This window comes from Arvicola amphibius, chromosome 4 (assembly GCF_903992535.2).
Source record: "Arvicola amphibius chromosome 4, mArvAmp1.2, whole genome shotgun sequence".
In the NCBI taxonomy this organism is placed as follows: Eukaryota; Metazoa; Chordata; class Mammalia; order Rodentia; family Cricetidae; genus Arvicola; species Arvicola amphibius.
Genome location: NC_052050.1, coordinates 74391349 through 74411367, shown reverse-complemented (window position 1 = coordinate 74411367; position 20019 = coordinate 74391349). Strand labels below are relative to the sequence as shown.

The 20019-nt window shown below is 39.6% G+C and overlaps 1 protein-coding gene across 2 annotated transcripts in view; it reads left to right on the top strand.

The window, feature by feature from the left end:
• Sox30 (SRY-box transcription factor 30) overlaps positions 1-18901 on the top strand; it is a 35502-nt gene extending 16601 nt beyond the window's left edge. The window contains exon 5 of one of the 2 annotated variants that reach the window (XM_038329176.1): positions 18520-18901. In XM_038329176.1, coding sequence (XP_038185104.1) covers positions 18520-18901 — 382 coding nt within the window. The remainder of the gene's footprint in view (positions 1-18519) is intronic. The other variant, XM_038329177.1, reaches the window with a different exon arrangement.
• The last annotated feature ends 1118 nt before the right edge of the window (positions 18902-20019 follow it).

Sequence of the window (20019 nt, the reverse complement as noted above, 5' to 3'; positions counted from 1 at the left end):
GACTCAGAAATAGCTTCAGTGGCTATGAAGTCAGATTTAAATGCCTACTTGAGGAGACATCTAGTCTTGGCTTTATGCATGGTCGCAAACTAAAATCTCTCCATAAATCACATTTGCAGAAGGCCTTGTCAACCATAGTAAAAAAAATAGAGAAAACTTTTATAACCAAGTCAGGTGAAGTATAAAGAGAAATATGTTTTTGCCTGGAGTTTTGTGTGATTTCTGAAGTGCATTCATTGCACACTGATTTAGAATCTAAAATCACCCAGTCTACTTTTTGATGACATTTTAAAGTTGATACGTTCCTTTTTGATTGATTGTAGGTTACCTGGGGAACTGTTTTAGAGGAACACTTCTACTACCCAGGCCAGCTGAAACTTCCAAGGGGACAGAGAAGTGGTTAGAACATGAGAAAAGGAATCGTTAAGGATATGAGCTTGGGGCCTGGAAAGATGGCTCAGAGGTTAAGAGCACAGACTGCTCTTGCAGAGGACCCGGGTTCAATTCTCAGGTTCAGCACCCACGTGGAGGTGGACAACCATTTTTAATTTCAGTTCCAAGGGATCTGTTGCCTTCTAGGCTGCTTGGGTACTACAGGCATGTGATTCACAGACATACATATCTACAGTCTCACATATACATGAAAATACATGAAAATATTTTTTAAAAGAATTTGAGCTTGGTGCTGGAAAGATGGTTGTCAGTAAAGAATGAAGACCTGTGTGTGCAAGTATGTCTGCACACACATACCACATAGAGAGAGAGGTGGGGGTTACAATCTTGTAATTCTAGTTCTGGGGAGGCAGAGACAGGTCGATGCCTGGGACTCACTGACCAGTCAGCCTAGCCTACTTCACAAATCCCAGGTCACAGTGAGAGACCCTGCCTCAGTAATTAAGGTGGATAGCTGCCGAGGAGTGACAACCAAGGCTGATATTTCACCTCCTCATGCACTCATGCACAAATGCTTTGTGTCTGCTAATGTGTACATACATACGCACAGAGACACACAGACACATAGATACACACACACACGAGAGAGAGAGAGAGAGGGAGAGAGAAGAAAAAGTTCTATAGAACTTACAAATAGGATTAGCATCCCAAGAATTTGAGATAATTGGAAATTAGGAAGAAACTAAATATATGTATTTTAAATTATTAATGAAGACTTGCATTTCAACTGAATATGGTAATAAGAACTGAACTTAAGTTTTAGGTGAAACAGTAAAGCTATACAAAATATATGTATTGCAAGATATTGGACCTCAGGTAATGAGCAGTGGTCTGTGAGAAGCAGAAACCTAGAGGGGAACAGGGGGAGCTGCAACAATATCTTACCCAAATACACAGTTTTCAACAAAACTCAAAACCAAGAAATTAGCCGGGCGGCGGTGGCGCACGCCTTTAATCCCAGCACTTGGGAGGCAGAGGCAGGCGGATCTCTGAGTTCGAGGCCAGCTTGGTCTACAAGAGCTAGTTCCAGGACAGGCTCTAGAAACTACAGGGAAACCCTGTCTCGAAAAAAAAAAAAAATCCCAAGAAATTGCAATTCATTCAAAAGTAAGACAAAGTTGAGTGTGGTGGCACATGCCTGTGATCCTTGTATTCAGGAGGCTCAAGCAGGAAGATCATAAGTTCAAGGCCAGCCTGGGTTTCATAGCAAATATTAAACCAGCCTGAGATGCCTCAAAGGGAATGAGTTAATTAGCAAATGGATAAAAATAAAAGAAAGGAAAATCAGTAGAAACTTTATTCCAAAATCGAGATTGACAAAGACCAGAAAACTATTACTAATATTTTTAATAACTAAAGAAAATTATGCTTAACGATATATTATGGATATATTATGATCATTATTTTTTAGCAATTTTTTATGTACATTGTTTGTGTGTATATCTGTGTGAAGGTATCAGATCTCAAGATGTAGTTAAAGTCAGTTGTGAGTGGCCATGTGGGTACTGGGAATGGAATCTGGATCCTCTGAAAGAGCAGCCAGTGCTCTTAACCACTGAGCCATCTCACTAGGTCCTATATTTCTTTGATCAAACTGAAAATACTGATGATGTCATAGAATTTTTTAAAAAAGAACAAATAGAAATTATGAAGTTGAATTAATATGAGTAACCAAAATGAAAAATTCATCAGAGTTCCTCAAACATAGAATTCAACTGGCAGAGGAAAATGCCAGCAAACTAGAAACTAGACTGATGATATTACATGATCAGAAGACCAGAAAGGGGTTAAAACAGAAGGAAGAAGAAATTAATCTGAACCACTTGAGAGTTTATATTTATCATTAAGCACAGCAAGGTATATGAAATTGAAGTAAAGAAAGAAGGTAGGAACATGGAAATATTGAGCAAAAAGGTCAGTGAGCTTTCTCAGTGGGTAAAAGCTGCCCTTCCCTGCCCTGTGCCCCCCAAGCCTGACTTCAGCCTCTGGACCCTGGACCCGATGGTCGAGGGAGAGAACTGACTACTGGAAGTTTCTTCTGGCTGCCATGTCACACATGCAGCAGTAGACATAATGCCCAGTAATGGTAATAAATAAAACCTAAAGGCTATGCAAGAAGAGTGGTTGTAAACTCCCTAATTATGTTGAAAACTATATTCCAGAAGCCTAGTGAATTTTGAATAGGATAAATGCAGAGGGATTCACAACCAGACACATCACAGTAAAATGCTGAAAGAGAAAGTCAGAGGACATTTTGAAGTAGTCAGACAAGTAGTCATACTATGACTGACCTGGGGTGGGGTGCAGCCTCCAGTCAGCAGCCCAGAGTAAGCAAAAAAAAAAAAAAATCCACCACACTCAACTTAGGAATACTTCTTATCTGAGGGCTAGGCCTTTTCTGTCTGAGGGGAAAAGAAGGAAACACACACTATCTGATGGTAACTTTCTCTTTTACTTCATCTTAAAAATGTTCTCTGAGAATCTCTGTCTCCACACAGCTTCATTCTTTACCTACAGCTACATATCTCTCCATACATACACACTCCTTTCTCCTACATGGCCATACCTCTCTACACAGAGCTACATCTATTTTCCCATGACTACACATCTTTCCTTTCTGTACATTTCTCTTCTACATCTCTTTTCTATACAGCTTCACCTGTCCTGTCTCCACACAGTCACATCTCCACACAGCCCCAGCTGTGCGTCTCATTTACACAGCTCTCACCATACAGCACTGTGCACACTGTACACTGAACACGCTTCCCAGGCACAGGTCCTCCACATAGCAGCAGCTTTCACACAGCTCCCTCTCCCTCTCACACACACTTCTGCATCATTCACTTACTATTTACTCACTCACTCTCGCTCATTAATTCTCTCATATTTCGTCTCCCAAGCCTTCTCTCTGCCCATTCAGCTATATTCCTCAGTCAGCGCTCTCTCTCTCTCTCTCTCTCTCTCTCTCTCTCTCTCTCTCTCTCTCTCTCTCTCTCTCTGCATAGCTCTTACATAGCTCTCCACAGCCACCTCGCTCCACACTGCCACTGCTCCTCTCACTGCAGATTACATGTTACATTTTCAGGGCCCAACCCATTCTCATAACACAGGGTAAGTCATAGTTTCTCCAGGAGCAACCAACCTGCTTTGAGTTTGTTCTGGAGTCTAAAATTAGCTGTCTGTGTAACAGGCTGTCTTTGTCCTGATAATTCTTTTATGTCATTCTGAGTTATGAAAAATATCCTAGTACTATTTCTCCTCATAAGAATTACACAGACTAAGCAGAAATCATCTTCTTGACCACCCACAGCTATATTATGTGCTCCAAAATGGAATATCTACATGAGACAAACACACAAGCAGTGGGAAAACACCCAAAGCTGTTATTAGGGAAGGAATGCAGTTCTTAGGGAAGAAATGAAGTGGCACGTTAGAAAAATACAGACAGAAAACTACCCGTTTCCATAGCCAGTAGCCCCATGGACTTTGCCTAGTGGGGTTTCCCATCAGGAATCACTCATCTGGTAGGTCAGCTTGCTGACCACTAGCTGTCACATGCTGTATACCCCCACAGCCCTCTGTACCATACAAAGTTGGATCATCATATACAAAAGATCTCTAGAAAATTCACAACTAAGTTTCCACTGGAAACAATTATAGTCAAAGAAGGAATAAAACTGCTTGCCAAGTATCTTTTAGTCGATGAATATTCATTTTCAATGAAGAGAACGTATGCTCTCAGACAATCAAAATCTGTTATCAAACTTATTGTAAGACATATGAATGATGTCTATGCAAGTATATATTTATATACATATCTTTTACAAAATCACTAGGGACTGAAACATCTTAAAGGGTGTCCTTTTGTTGCTTGTTTTTGTGATTTGCTTTTTGTCTTTTTTAAAGACAAGGTCTCACTATGTAGTTCTGGCTGTCCTGGAACTCAGGCTGCTCTTGAACTCAGAGATCTGCCTTCCTCTTCCTCCCAAGTGCTAGGATTAATAGTGTGCACCACTACTCCTGGTTTTAAGGATGTTCTATTGAAACTAAATAAATCCTTTGGTAACATGAATCCAAATAAAACACAGTACCAGTAAATGTAATTACATAATTATAAAAATAGTATAATATATGTATATATACTATATATGTGTGTGTATATATGCACACATATATTTTATGGCTTTTAACTGATTTCAAAAGAAACTATGGAATAATTGTTTTTTTCTCGGAGCAGAGGACTGCAGTATTTAGACATATTATACATTAACAGAAGCAACATACAATGGCTAGTAAAAGTGAAGATATTTAAAAGAAAGAAAATGAAGCCAGATGATAATTTGAACCTACAAGAGTTAGTGGAAAGACCCAGACATGATAAATAATAGGGTTAATATACACTTTATAAATAATTACTTAATGTCCTTTTTCTTCTTGGTTTATTTAGTAGCTATAAAACTAGATGAAGTAATGCTATAACTATATTGTTGAGTTTTTAAAATATACAAATGTAATTTTTCTACTGATAGTCATAAAAGGGGGAAGATAACAGGTATGTAGAAGCATCATTTTACTATGATTTTATTAACATACAAAATAATGGATTTCATGTGTATATTGTTTATATTCATCCCACATTACCTTCTCTCAAATTTCTGTAGTGTTAGCTCTTTTTCTTCCCTTCTCACAGTTCATGTCACATATGTATATACATATGTAAGTATATGTATGTATATAAATCTAGATACCATATGTAAAAGAAAACATGCAGTATTTGTTTTTCTTTCCTTCATTACTCTCTTGTTCCTCCATCCCTTCTTCTTCCTCATGTTATTCCTCTGGTACTTTCATGTCCTATGTGGACATTCATTTTACAAACCAGATTTTTTTTCCGAGAGGGTTTATCTGTAGCTTTGGATTCTGTCCTGGAACTAGCTCTTGTAGACCAGGCTGGCCTTGAATTCACAGAGATCAGCGTGCCTTCTAAGAGCTTGGATTAAAGGAGTGCACTACCACCTTCCATCTGAAAAACCAGATTCTTAGTACGAGAGAGAATATGTAGTATTTGCCTTTTACTTAGTATAACCCCTAGTTTCATCCATTTCCTTGTGAATGACATAATTTCATTCCTTGTAGCTGAATAAAACTCCATTTCTCTCTCTCTCTCTCTCTCTCTCTCTCTCTTTCTCTCTCTCTCTCTCTCTCTCTCTCTCTCTCTCTCTCTCTCTCAGTTTTTTAAGACAGGGTTTCCCTGTAGTTTCTAGAACCTCTCCTGAAACTAGCTCTTGTAGACCAGGCTGGCCTCGAACTCAGAGATCCGCCTGCCTCTGCCTCCCGAGTGCTGGGATTAAAGGCGTGCGCCACCACCGCCCGGCTTCTCTCTCTCTCTCTCTCTCTCTCTCTCTCTCTCTCTCTCTCTCTCTCTCTCTCTCTCTCTCTCGACTGAGTTTTCTGTTCTGCCTGGTTCCTGCAGTCATTAAGTCCCAAAGAAATCACACAGAGGTCTACATTAACTATAAACTGATTGGCCCATTAGCTCGGGCTTCTTATTAACTCTTATAACTTATATTAGCCCATTATTCTTGTCTATGTTAGACACATGGCTTGGTACCTTTTTTGGTGAGGCAGTTACATCTTGCTTACATTTTTACCAGCAGTGTATATGGGTCCCCTTTCCTACCATTCTTCTTTCCCCCATATCCCCACCAGGGTTTATTGGTGGTAGTTTACTTGATGGGATCCATTATGATTGGAGTAAGATGGACTCTCCATGTGGTTTTTAATTTGGTTGTTTTTGGATTAGTTTTGCTTGATATGTTGACTTCCATCCTTTGACTCTTATTCTATGGATATCTTTATAGCAAGATGTGTTTCTTAGTAACTATAGATAGTTAGATCTTGTTTTTTCATCTCTATCCTTTATCTCCTATTTGTGAGTTGAGACTATATCCAAAGTGTTATTGAGAAATATTTACTAATTACTGTAATAGTATATTCCTTGATTATTGTTTGTTGTGTCCTTTTCATCTGTAGTAGTATTAAAAGGTTGCTGGTTTACTGTGTTGGGTGATAGATTCCCTTTTAGCTCTCCTTTGTTCATGTAGTCCTCATAAAGATTACTCTTTGTTTTCATGTGTTATATTTCTTCTGAGTATACTATTCCTGTAAGTATGTCCTGCCGTGCTAGTGTGATGGTCCTTGTATGTCCTAATTTCTTTCTATAGCATAATCTCACACCAAAGTTTTGCTGAGTATAATAATATCTTTTAAAAAAGAAAATAGTTTATTATTTTTGTGTGTATAGATGTTTGACTTGTGCTTGTCTATTTTCCTCATGTGTGCATTGTTCACAGAAGCTACAAGAGGGCATCACATGTTCTGGGACTGGAGTTACAGAGCATTGTGGACTGACATGTTCACGCTGGGAACTGAACCCTAGTCCTCTGGAAGAGTGTCTAGTGATACTGACTGATAAGCATCTCTCCAGCCCTTGGATATAGCAGTCTTGATTGCATTGATTTTCAGGGGTTGAAATACACCATTACATGCTTACCTAGTTTTTAGTGTTACTGATAGTGTGCTGATGCGTTCGCTTTTGTAGGTGAGTTGGCAGTTTTCCCTTCAAATTTTTTTTTTGTATTTTTGACATCTTGACTGTCATGTGTCATAGAGAGGTTCATTCTTTGCTCATGTGTATTTAAGATTCTGAATGTTTCTTGTAGTCATTATGCCCATTCCTCTAGATTTGGGGAATTTTCTGCTGTAATTTCATTGAATAGATTCTACTTTAGTTTGTACATATTTGTTTTTTGCACCTTTGTTTAGTTTTTACACCTTTGATCTTGGGTTTGGTTGGTCTCTTGATTCTCATGACTTTGTGGTCATACTCATTTATTATTTGTCTTTACAGATATTTGTACCATGTCCTCTACCTGTCTTTCATCCTTAATATTCTTTCTTCTGCTTTTTGGATTCTGTTAGTATTGTTTCTACTTTTCCATTTAAATCATTGAGTTTTCTTACTTCCAGTATTTATATTTATAGGAAATAACCATAGCACTGAAAACTTTAAAAGTGCAGGACCTGTCTTCATCCGTTTCAACCCCCCTAAATAATGATCTCCTTCCTGAAGGATATATATATATATATATCCTATATATATATTAGAGAACAAAATCAGTAGTGGTAATCAATAAAGAGATAAACTAAAAGACAGTGTAAACTTAATAATGGAACTAGTAAATAAACATCCACAGACTCCATTTAACAGGAGAACATATACTCTTCTCAACTATCTAGGTAAGATCATGTTTCAGATTACCATAAAACCTCAGTAAGTTTTAAAAGATTGGCATAATAAAATTTCTTCTCTAACTACAATGGAATGTGATTATAAAGTGGTGATAAAAGAAAAAAGTTGGAAATTAAGCACCTAATATATCGAAGACATAAGGATCAGTGAAAATGAAGACATAATATCCCAAAGCTTGTGGGGCATGCTATTGACAGCAGCATTCAGATTTTAGTTCATAGCTGCAATGCCTGTATTTAAAAAGAAAGATCCTCAGGGCTGGGGTTATAGCTCAGTTAGTACAGTCCTTGCCTGATGTGCACAAGGCCCTAGCTTAATCTACAACACTACATAAACCAGGCATGGTGACACATGCCTGCGATGCTGACCCTTATGAGGTTGAAGCAGGAGGATCACAGGCACAAGATTATCCTCATTTGCATAGGGAGTTTCAGGTCAGTGTGTGCTCCACGAAATCAAGTCAACAACTTGACTTTATGCTTTAAGAAATTAGAAAAAGAGCAAACAAAAGTCAATACAGAAAAAAAGAAAGATTAAAGCATTCATGACTGTTATAATAGAAAAACAAAACTAGAAAAGCCCAAAATTGCTAAGGTGTGTAAGATTTGTAAATGGGACTGTTGCTATCATCTGTCTTCCTAACCACAGCACCCCACACTCTTGTGGCCATGCCTTACCCACTGTCATATCCTGTATCCCTTCAAACTAGAAGTGAAATAAACCCTTCTTCCCTCCTTGTCAAATCCCTTTCTTCTCAGGTAAAAACAGCTAAGAGAAATGCTGTAGGTGCTGAAACAAGTTTAACAAATAGCTTAGCCTCTTTAAATGTTACATGATAAAATATCCTTGGAACAGCAATGTAAGGAAGAATGGGCATGTTCTTGGCCACAGCTCAAGGATGCAGTTCACCATGTCAAGCAAAAAAAGCAGCCAACGTTTGAAACAGCTGATCACATTTACCTACAGTTAGGAAGCAGAACAACAATGTATGCTGCTGCCCAGTCCCATTTCTTCCTGGATAGAATGTACAACCCAATGTTCTGTCTACCCACAGTAGCCAAGTCTTCCCACCTTGATGAATGTAATCATTCCCAACCAGGCCCAAAGACCCATCTGTCTTCGGTGATTCTAGATACTGTCAAATTGACAATCACAAGAAGACATTTAAAAAAATTAAAAAAAACTTAAGAGATAACTCAACAATGTAATCCTCCCAGCAAAGAAAAAAATCTGGGACTGGGTGACCTCATTGGTAAATGCTATGAAATTTTGAAAGAGGAATGCACATCAGTTCTTTCTTAAACTCTTCCAAAAAAAAGTAAGAAAGGAATCCTTGCAGTACTAGCATCACCCTGTTACCAAAGCCAGAGTGAATCATCGAAATCGCATACCTTATATGAATATATGTGCAGAATTATGCTAGCAAACTAAATCCTGCAGCAATAGTAAAAGGACTGCAAACCAGGACCACATCGGACTTACCCTCGAAATGAATGTGTGACTCACAGTCTGAAAATTGACTAGCAGTAAAGTCACAAGATAATATCTACTGACTTAGAAAAGCCTTTTCTGAAATCCAGTATCTTACTGGAAAAATTAAATGCCTTAGTTCAAGGGGCCAGTGAGATGGCTTAGTGGACAAAAACACTTGCCAGAAAGCCTGAGGACTTAAGTTTGATTCCTGGGATCCACATGGCGGAAGTCACAACTGACTTCCAAAGATTGTCTTCTGACATCCACGTTTGACAATGTATGCATGTGCTCACACACATACACATGCATGCACAGTAAATTAAAAAGGAGGGTTTTTACTTAGTGGTTAAGAGCACTTAACTAGTCTTCTAGATGACCCTGGTTTAGTTCCCAGCATGCATGCGAGTGCTCACAGCCATCTGTAACTCCAGTTGTAGAATCGAGTGCCCTTTTCTGGCCTCCATAGGCACCTGCCTATATATGGTGTACACAAACACATAAAGGCAAAAAACTCAAAAGTATAAAACAATTATAAACAATCACAAAATGTACACTGTAGCTCATAAACTACATAGTTTCAAGGTATTAAATGATTGTACAAAATTCAGTGGGCAGAGTGCCATGGAAAGCCAGACGTAGTAGTGCACATCTGTAATACCAGCATCCATAATCCCTGGAAGCACGTGGGCCAGCTGGCCTGGTGTGCAACCGTGAACAAGAGACCCTGTGTCAAACATGGTGGAAACTGCTTGTCCTCTGACCTCTGCATGTGTGCAGGGACATGCACATGCCCAAACTCACATGTACACACAATTACATAAGGCACACACATGTATCATACACAGTAATAAATATACTAATTCAGTGTGATTTAAAGAGAATTAAAAGATAATTCACAGCCAGTTGGAAGACAGGTTATCAGATTCTTACAAAACTAAATAATAATTGTGTTGCCTGGTATTTACCCCAATGAATTTTTGTCAATATAAAAATCTGCATAAAGATGTTTATGGAGACTATTCATAGTTGCCTTTGAAGGAAACAAGAACTCCTTCAGTGGATGAATGGATGAACTGTTATATCCAGCCAGTGAGACTAGAACTTACTGCTAGAAAAAGAAAGGGACTAGTAAACCATGAGACATAGAGAACCATGAGTGCATATTACTGAGTGAGAGGCCCTTCTGAAAATAACAGAACCTGTGCTTCCAATATATAACCTCCTGAAAAAGATGAAAAGTGGCTGGTTTCCCCTTTTGTGTGTATATGTGTGAGTGTTCTCATCTCACCAGGATACCAGTCTCTAGGTCTTTCTCCACTAACCTAATCTTAACGCAACTACCGATACAGGGATTTTGTTTCCAACTCATATTCTGGATGAACGTGCTGAGCAGTGAAATTATTGCTGGGTGAGAGACTGGTCAGAATAGTAACGATGCATCTGTTGGGCCAGCGGTTTTAACCCCATCCCACTCCATTGTGGGGCGTGTTGTTGTGATCCTGTGCATATTGGGAGGGAGAATTATATAGGAACTCTACACTAATGCTTAGTTCGGTTATGAGTCTCAAGTTTCTGTGAAAAGGAAACTGTTTTTAAAGAAAGCTAGGAAACAATGTGGCACCTACATGAAGATGGACAATGGGAGGAATAGGGTAGAATTCAGTTACAAAAAAGAAATCTCTAGTCTCTTCCTTTCCAACAGGGATGTTGCCAAGGCCCTTTACTGGGGGCAAAAGAAGAGTCTGTTTAAAAAAAAATGGTTCAGTAACAACTGGTTATTCACATACCCACAATGAAATTGCATTGTTAGCTCTCACTTCATTTTCTTAGGAGAAACTGTAGGGTTTCTTGTAAGGATAAATGTGTATGACTTGGGTTCAGTGATGCTTATGTACTACATTAGAAACAACCAACAACAAAATAGACTAGACTTCATCATAATTAAAACGGTTTTTGCATCTCGAGGTATCAAAAAAAGACAGGAATTCACAGAATGTGAGGGGGTATGCAGATCATGTGTGCATAGCCCATATCAGGATATACAAAGAACACTCTCAATGCGATGAAAGGCAGCTCAGTTTCTAAGAAGGCACAAATCCAACTAGATGTTCTTCAAACAAGATGAGCTTGTGGTCAGTAAGCACATGACAAGATTCAATCATCATTACAGAAAAGCCCACCAAAGCACTCCAAATCCTCTGGTTAGATGTTTCAAAATAAGAATATTGGAGAATTAGGATCCACATGTATTACTGGTGGAAATGAAAGCGATACACGCTTTCCTGAAAACTCCCAATTACTTAGAATATTAAATATACAGCAAGTGGTGACTTCTCTCCTAGGTATGAGTAAAGAATATATGCAAGCTAGGAATGTGTCCTTAGGGAGGACATCTGCACAGACAGGTGTAAGTAGTCAGTAGAGTTGTTAGGAGTCTAAAGAAAGGAGTTTATAGACAATGTAGATGGTCAGTTAGACTAGAGATAGCTAATCGTGGGGTTGCTAGAAAGCTAACGTTTGAATAGTAAGCAGACAGCTCACCATTTCCATTGTAACAAATGATAGTAAACTTGGTGACTTAAACAGTGTAAATTAGTCTAGTTGTTGAGGTTGGAAGCTAAAATAAGCTTCTAGATAGAGGTTTGTGTGCTGGTGCTCATAGAACAACACATGAGAAAACGTGGTACTTTAAATCAACAGTGATAACTACTTTCATAGTTGTGGAGATATCTGAAATTAAGCTATTGACAGGCCTGTGCGCCCTTCTGAAGATTCCAGGAAAGAATCCTTCTTTCAAGCTTCCTGCCAACCCTTAACTGCCCTTGGCTTATCGCTACCACCATCCTTCGCTATCACCGTGTTCTTTCTGCATGCCTGTGTATATCTCTGTGTGTCTTCTCATTGCATTGTTTGACAGTATTGTGTGTGTGAAGTGTGTGCACATGTGGAGGTGAGAGGACAACCTCGGGTTTTAGATATTGTCTTCTACTTATTTGAGACAAGGTCTCTTTTGTTGCTTGCCACTGCTTCAGCTAGGCCAACCAGCCCATGAGCTTTCAGAGACTCTCCTCTCTCCACCTTCAGTTTGTTTAGGTTCCACTGGTCTTTATGTGGGTTCCAGGGGCTTGGATTAGCTTATTTGGTAAGTGCTTTACCCACTGAACCATCTCCCCAGTGCCCCCCTCCCCCCCCCTCCCTCCCTCCCTCCCTCCCTCCCTCCCTCCCTCCCTCCCTCCCTCTCTCCTTCTTTCCTTTCTCTCTCTTTTTGTTTTTTTTTTTTGAGACAAGATTTCTCTCTGTAGCCCCCTGGCTGCCCTGAAACTAGCTCCGTAGACCAGGCTGGCCTCTAACAGAGCTCCACCTGTCTCTGTCTCCCAGATAATGGAATCAAAGCATGTGCCGCCACTGCCCAGCACTCTTTCTCATTTTTTACAAAATATTAATCCTTTGAAATTTGTTTTTATAAGGACACAAGTCATTGGGATCATGCTATGCTCAATCCAATAAAATGTCACCTTGATGCAGTCATATCTCCAAGATCCTATCTCCAAGCAGTCATATTTTAAGGTCCCAGGTGGATGTGAAAAATCGAGGGGACACTCTTCAACCCACTGATTGTGCTTAAAACTAGGTGGGAGGGGTGGCTGATTTGCTCCCCTGAACCATTTTCCAAACTGTGGCTTTGTTTTCATGACTCAAGATGCACTTTATTTTGGACAGAAGACATATGAAACTTGTTGGAAGGGAAATTTGTGTGTTAATGGACGGGAAAGGAATGTGCAGGGTTCTGTATTGTCCTCTTGCACCTGCTCCTCCCCAGCTCCTGAGCATTCTCAGAAAAGAGTGTTCTCATAATCTCAGTTCAGCTAGTGTGACTCCCACTGGGGAGTCACTGTGACCAGCACAGTGAGTACAGAGACTGTGAGCAGAGGGAATGACTTACTTCCTTCACCTTTTGTGTGTTACAGTTTTGTTACAGAAGATGTTGAATACAAAAAAGATAACAGTGTACCATAATGTGCCTCAAATGCTAGCACCCAGCTAAACAGTTGACATTTTACTACTCTTTTTCTCCACTTTCCCCTTACTTTGGAAGCAAGGATGTATTGTAAAGAAAATTGAAGATTTCATATTTCATGTACAGTACAGTACAGTTTCATTCTCTTCTTTCAAAATCTAAATAAGATCGGTTTTTTTTACTGTTGGTGTTCAAAAAGTTTCAGATTTCAGGACACTTCTGATTTCAACTGTAGAGAATAGAAATATTTATGTAGCAAGCTATGCAAATCCTTCAAAACTCTAAAGCAAAACAAGGCTCAGAGCTGGGGAGATGCTCAATGGGTTTAAAGGCTCTTCTGCAAAGCTTGATGACCTGACTTCCATACCCAGACCTACATGGAAAGAGAGAACTAACTCCTCAGTGCACAGTTGTACAGCTGCCCCTCCCCCTAGAGTAAATACAAACAACAACATCCTGAAATCAGGACACTTCTGTTTCTAGACGTTACAGACTTATGAAATGACCACCTGCCCCTTATAGCTGAAAAGTTCGTGTGCCTTATTAACCGATAATTCATCTGTCTTTGCTTTTCCTTTATTGTCTCAAACCTTTCACAGTAGGTGTGTGTAAATCGAGAGCCAGCCAATAAACACATTGGCTTGTTTCCTAAGCTTTTGCCAGTGGCTCTCCACTCCCTTCAGTGCTGTATATTAGCTAAGAAACAAAAACTTATCCACATCCTGGATGTGGCTTCTTGCATCCCGGGGTACTGACACATTCTCTATCACTTATTTTTTTTTCTATAAAGTGACAGATGTTAAAATTTAATTAGGTCCAAGTTCTTTGTTTCTATTCCCCCTCCCCCAGTGGTACTTCGTAGGTAGTGGTGTGTTGTATAAAAGAATGATAAAACTGGTTTTCTCTCTAGTGACATGAAGAGTGCCCAAGGGATTGATGTGGTGGTGGCATGATTGTGACTCCACCCTTCTGCTGAAGCAGTGCACGGTCAGCTCCTGGCTGCAGGCTGGTTGCACTAGGAGAACTTGAAAAATACCAATGTGTAGGTCCTCGAAGTGGAACACTGGCAACAGTATTCCTTTGTATTAGAGATGTAATATTTGTACATCATTATGGAACTTGCTGCATCTACACAGCATATAATAAAGGATAATAAAACATTTCTATCCCTTTAAATACTAATCACTTTATATGTGGAGAATTTTATCTGGCTAGGTATGGTGGCACACACCTTTAATTCCAGCACTCAGGAGGCAGAGACAGGCAAATCTCTGTGAGTTTAAGGCCAGCCTGGTCTACAGAGCAAGTTCCAGAACAGCCCAGAACAAACAAACAAACAAAAAACCTTTTTACCTAATCAGTTACAGCATTGACATGAATTAACTTGTGAATTTTTGGTTCTGTTGCACTTGTCTCTGTGGTGTTTGGGTTACAGTAGCTGTGTAGTAAACAGGATTTTGTTGGCTTGTTTGTGTTGAGAACATGGCCTTGTGTCACCTACGTTGGCCTTAAACGCTTCTTTCATCAACATATCAGTTTTCCCTGTATACATTCCTCACTTCGTGATTAAACTTACTCTAAATATTTTATTTTTGTGGCTTTTGTGAATGGATTGAACTCTTCATTTTCTTTCCAGCGGTTTCATTTATGGCCGAGACTTGAAATCCCAGATGAGGTGGGAGAGTGCACGTTTGGTGCAGCCATGGCTGTCTACTGCGTTTTAAGGGCGTCGGCAGCCACGGATACACAAGGAAAGCCTGATTTTTGATGTTTAATCCATAGTCTACAGCTTTGATAGATTTATGTATCTACTCGAACAATTTTTTGATGAGAAATTTAGATTTTTCTCTATATAAAGTCATGTCATATGCAAATATGGATAATTTAGCTTCTTCTTTTCCAGTTTAGATATTCTGGTTTCTCTTTCCTTGTACGCTAAGACTTCCAAGTGCTGTATTGAATAAGGCTGGTGAGAGCGGACGCCTTTGTGGTTTGCAGTTTTAGAGGAGACGTTTGTAGTTTCCTTGCTCAGTGTCATATTGGCTGTGGGTTGGACACTTAGTCTTTAGTATTTTGAGGATTTCCTTCTATATATGACCTGATAAGAGTGTTTTGCCATGAAAAAACATTGTATCTTACTGCATACTCTCTCTCTAAGGAAATGATAATATACTATAGTCCTCAATTCTGGTGATGTGCTATATGCTTATTAGTTTGTGTATGTTGAACCATCCTGAATCCCACTTTATCATGAAGTGTGATATTTTTCATATGCCAATAAATATATTGAGAATTTTTGCAGTTATGTTTATCCAGAATATGAACCTATAGTTTTCTTTGCTTTCATATCAGGGTAATGGGAAAAGCTGGACACACACAAGTGTTTGGCAGAGTTCCTTCCATTTCAGTGTTTTGAATAGTTTTCAGATAATTGGAATTAGTTCCTTAAATGAATAGTACGACTCACTAGTCAGTTCCTTAGGTCCTGGAAGGTCTTTTAAACAAGCCATTTGAGGCTGCATTCTCACTACTCGGTGCTAGTCTGTTCAGTTTTGATTTTCCCTCCTCCTCTCCCTTCCTCCATCCTTTAGAGCCTCTTCCCCTCCTTTTATTTTTTGATGTTTGGTTCCCTGTGCTACCCAAGCTGCCTTTGAACTTAGTATAGAATCCTAGCTGACCATAAACCTGAATCTTCCTGTCGCTTTCCTCTGTGTCCTGGAGTTACAAACTGCCATGCCGCCTCTGTCTACTCTTGACTCAGTTTGGGTGGGCTGTGTGTGCTCACAGACTCACCCATTTCTTGTAGGCCCTCTAGGTATTTTACCTTGTGATTTGTCACAATGAACTCTAGCGACCCTTTGTGTCTCTGTTCTGTTGTTGCATTACCTTTTTCATCTTTGGTTTTGAGATCTCTTTCTTTCTCCCCACCCCCATCTAACTAGAAGTTTGTAAATCTTGTTTTTCCTATCACTCATCTTTTCCTTTAGTTTCAATTTTATTTCTTCCTGTTTCTTTTTTTTTCTACTAATTTTTGGTCTGTTTCGTTGTTTTTTGAGTCCTTGAGGTGCACTGTTGAATGCTGCTCTGAGGCCGTTTGATCTTCTGATGTATGGGGTAGGACTCTACACGTCTCCCTAAGAACTGCCTTTGTTGTATCACACAGATTCTTGTGACGTTGTTTTCACTTACTACCAGAAAACTTTTTCCTTTTAATTTCTCCAGTTACCCATTGGTTTATGTTGCTCATTGTATGTTAATTTTTATGCTTTCCATTCTTGTTGTTTCTGTTGAATTGTAGTTTTATCCCATTGTGATCTGAGAAGATGTGTGATATTTTTCAATTTTTTTTTCTTTTTTTTTTTTTGGTTTTTCGAGACAGGGTTTCTCTGCAGCTTTTTTTTTTTTTTTTTTTTTTTTTTTTTTTTTTTTTTTTTTTAGAGCCTGTCCTGGAACTAGCTCTTGTAGACCAGGCTGGCCTCGAACTCACAGAGATCCGCCTGCCTCTGCCTCCCGAGTGCTGGGATTAAAGGCGTGCGCCACCACTGCCCGGCTATTATTCAATTTTTAAATATTATCAAGACTTGATGTGGGGCATAACTACTATTATTCAATTTTTAAATATTATCAAGACTTGATGTAGGGCATAACTACTATATGAGCTACCTAGAGAATGTTCCATGTGCTGATGAGGAGAACATGTTCTGTTTGTTCCAATGAAATGCAAATGTTCATAAGGCCCGTTTGCTCTGTATGAAATCCTCAGCCGTACCTAGAAAGCAGACTAGTCGTAACTGTGTGTTGACTGATATTATTACTCTAATCATGCTAACAGACGCTTTTCACAATGGAGAGGATGCTTTTATATCTACTCACTTCACCATATTACCGTGGATCAGCTGTGTTGCAATTGACTGGTGAACATAACACTAATGTGTTTTCCCCATGCAGTACAGTCATTGAGATGCTGGTTTTTCAAACCACAGCACATGTCTGATACAGATTAAGATTTTAGGGTTTTATAGATTTCTACCAGGTCTTAAAATTGAATCTTGTGACAGACAGTTACTGACTGAATATGTCTACATTAAATGAAGGTTTTATGTGGGAAGTGGCTGTAATATCCTCTCTGACACACCCATGGAGTTCAGTGGCTAGAGGGACCTGAAGGTGGAAAGCTATGTGAACAAAGTCTTAGCAGCTAGAATGACAGTGTATCAGAGCACATGTTTTAAATTCTAAATACCTGAACTAGAATGTGGCAGTATGCATGTAAACCTGAAAATGCAAATATTGATTTATATTTGTGGTAATTAATGTTAGCAAGGAACCCCTTACTTCAGGATTTGGGAGTGGGACATCTTCACAGAGTTTGAGGCAGGGGTCTGCTACCTCTGCCGTACATTTCAAAAGAGTTGGTTTTCCTTCCTAGTGTCCATCCTATCTTCCTTCCTTTTTTCTTCTCCTCTCCCCTTCCTCCTCCCTTTCCTTTCTCCTTCCTAGTTCAGAGGAGGCAAGACAGCACCTGGCATTCCATGGGATTTGCAAATGAATGTGATCATTGTGTTATCTGTCACTAGGTGGAGCTCATGAGCCCAATATGGTTGTAATCCCTGTTCATCTCTGGAGAGGGGATTAATACTTGAAGAGAATTGGCAACTAGTTTTGAGCAACAGGATTATTAGCTGTGCCTTTAAAAAGACTGTTGAGAAAGTGCAAAAGTTTTTTCCACACTCTTGGCCATGTTTTGTTTTGTTTTGTTTTGTTTTGTTGCAAAAACCCTTTGAGAGCAGAGTGTAGTTCAGTTCTAAGTCTTAAATCTTCCAAATTTACTGTTACTGTGTCATTTGTGTAACTAAGGTGGAGTCTTCTGTCCCATGGCTTTGAAATTTAGCAGCTCTTCTTTCAGCCCATTCCAGGAAGAGCAGGGCCACTTTACTGTTGTCACCTGCCGTTGTCAGTGTCACACGTGTGCTTATTTATTTCTAACTCTATGTGGTGTGAGGTAACTAGAGGCCAGGGTGGGATTTTCTTTATCGCGGTCATCAGAGGTAAGAAGTTGGAAACCAGTAAGAGGTGATAATGCGGGGGACGGCTCCACTCCAGACTGCCTTTGCTCTGAGCTTTTGATGGGCAGGTGATAGATAGGCAGTGGGAGGGCAGAGGAATGCTTTCAAACCTTAAAGAAAATTCAGTTAACTCATAGTCTGTGATCCAGACATGTGTGGACAAGATCTGATCTAATGTTTCTGTCTTTCTACCACAGCACGTGCCCTTATAGTCGGCCTCCTTTTGGCTATGGGAATTTTCCAAGTTCAATGCCAGAATGTCTTGGTTACTATGAAGACAGGTACCAAAAGCATGAGGCTATATTTTCAGCTTTGAATAGAGACTATCCTTTCAGAGACTACCCAGATGAGCACACACACAGTGAAGATTCTCGGAGCTGTGAGAGCGTGGACGGGCCCCCGTACTACAACAACCACGGGCACAGTGGAGAAGAGTACTTGAATCCCATGGCTCCACTGGACATTGGAGCCCTGGAGAATGTCTTCACAGCCCCAGCGTCAGCTCCCTCTGGCGTCCAGCAAGTCAATGTCACCGACAGCGACGAGGAGGAAGAGGAAAAAGTGCTCAGGAATTTATAATTTAAAACAAATATGCACAGAAAATAAACATTTCTTAAAATATATTCTGGGTCAGTTGGTGTGAGAAAAAAAAGCCTAGGATGCTTTGCTGAGAGTTCTCAGCCGTGATCTGAGGAGTCGGAACCAAATGCTGTTGTGTCTTCCTAAATTCTCGTTAGTGACCCTGGACTCCCGATGCCTCAGCATAGGGACGGTAAAATCTAAAGTAGTTATTTCATGGCTGAAATTTGCACCAACATGTGATAGCATTACTTTATCTTGGAACATTTGAAATACAGAAAGCTCCGGTGGCATGTGAGGACACACATGTGAGTATATATCTGGCATGGCAAGTGTGATTAGCATTTTATCTCAGGGTACATTTATTTTTATTTTTCGGAGAAATTTTACTGTTTATATATTTATGGATGTTGTCAGTTTTTATGTAACATTTTGAAAATATTTTGATAACTTGTAGATGTGAACCAGAGGTCAGTTGCTAAATTTAATTTACACTAATATCCAATTGTAGTTGAAAATGTATCTTAATGACACCTGGGCAGTTCCTTCAGATATAGTCATTTCTGTTACTGAACATTATATCATCATTTTAACTATCTTTCCTATTTGGTATGCATTGTTATATTGTTGTTGTAACTAAATAAACAGATGAAAACACTCTGGTTAAATGTTTTCTGTTGAGAGGAGGGCGAGGAGCTGGTCAGCTATGGTTTGCTTTGTGCTCTGCGCAGGCATTTCTGCTTAGCAACAGACTCCTGTTGGTTTCTGTATTAATTATGTGTCATTGCTGCGACAAAATACATGAGAAAAGCACCTTAAGGTTTATTTTGCCTCGTGGTGTGATAGTTGGGTTCATCAGGGGAGCATGGCAACAGGACCATGAGGTGGCTGCTCACATTCCGTCTGTGCTCGGGAAGCTCAGATGAGTGCTGGTGCTGAGTTTACGTCTTCCTTATCAGTCGAAGACCCTGCCCCATGGGGTGATGCCATGTCAGTTAACCTGATCTAGAAACTTCCTCAGACATGCCAAGAAGTTTGTCTTATAGGTGATTCTAGATCCTGTTAGTTTAACAATAAATGTAAACCATCACTGTTTGCATGAGATTTGAAGTTGTACC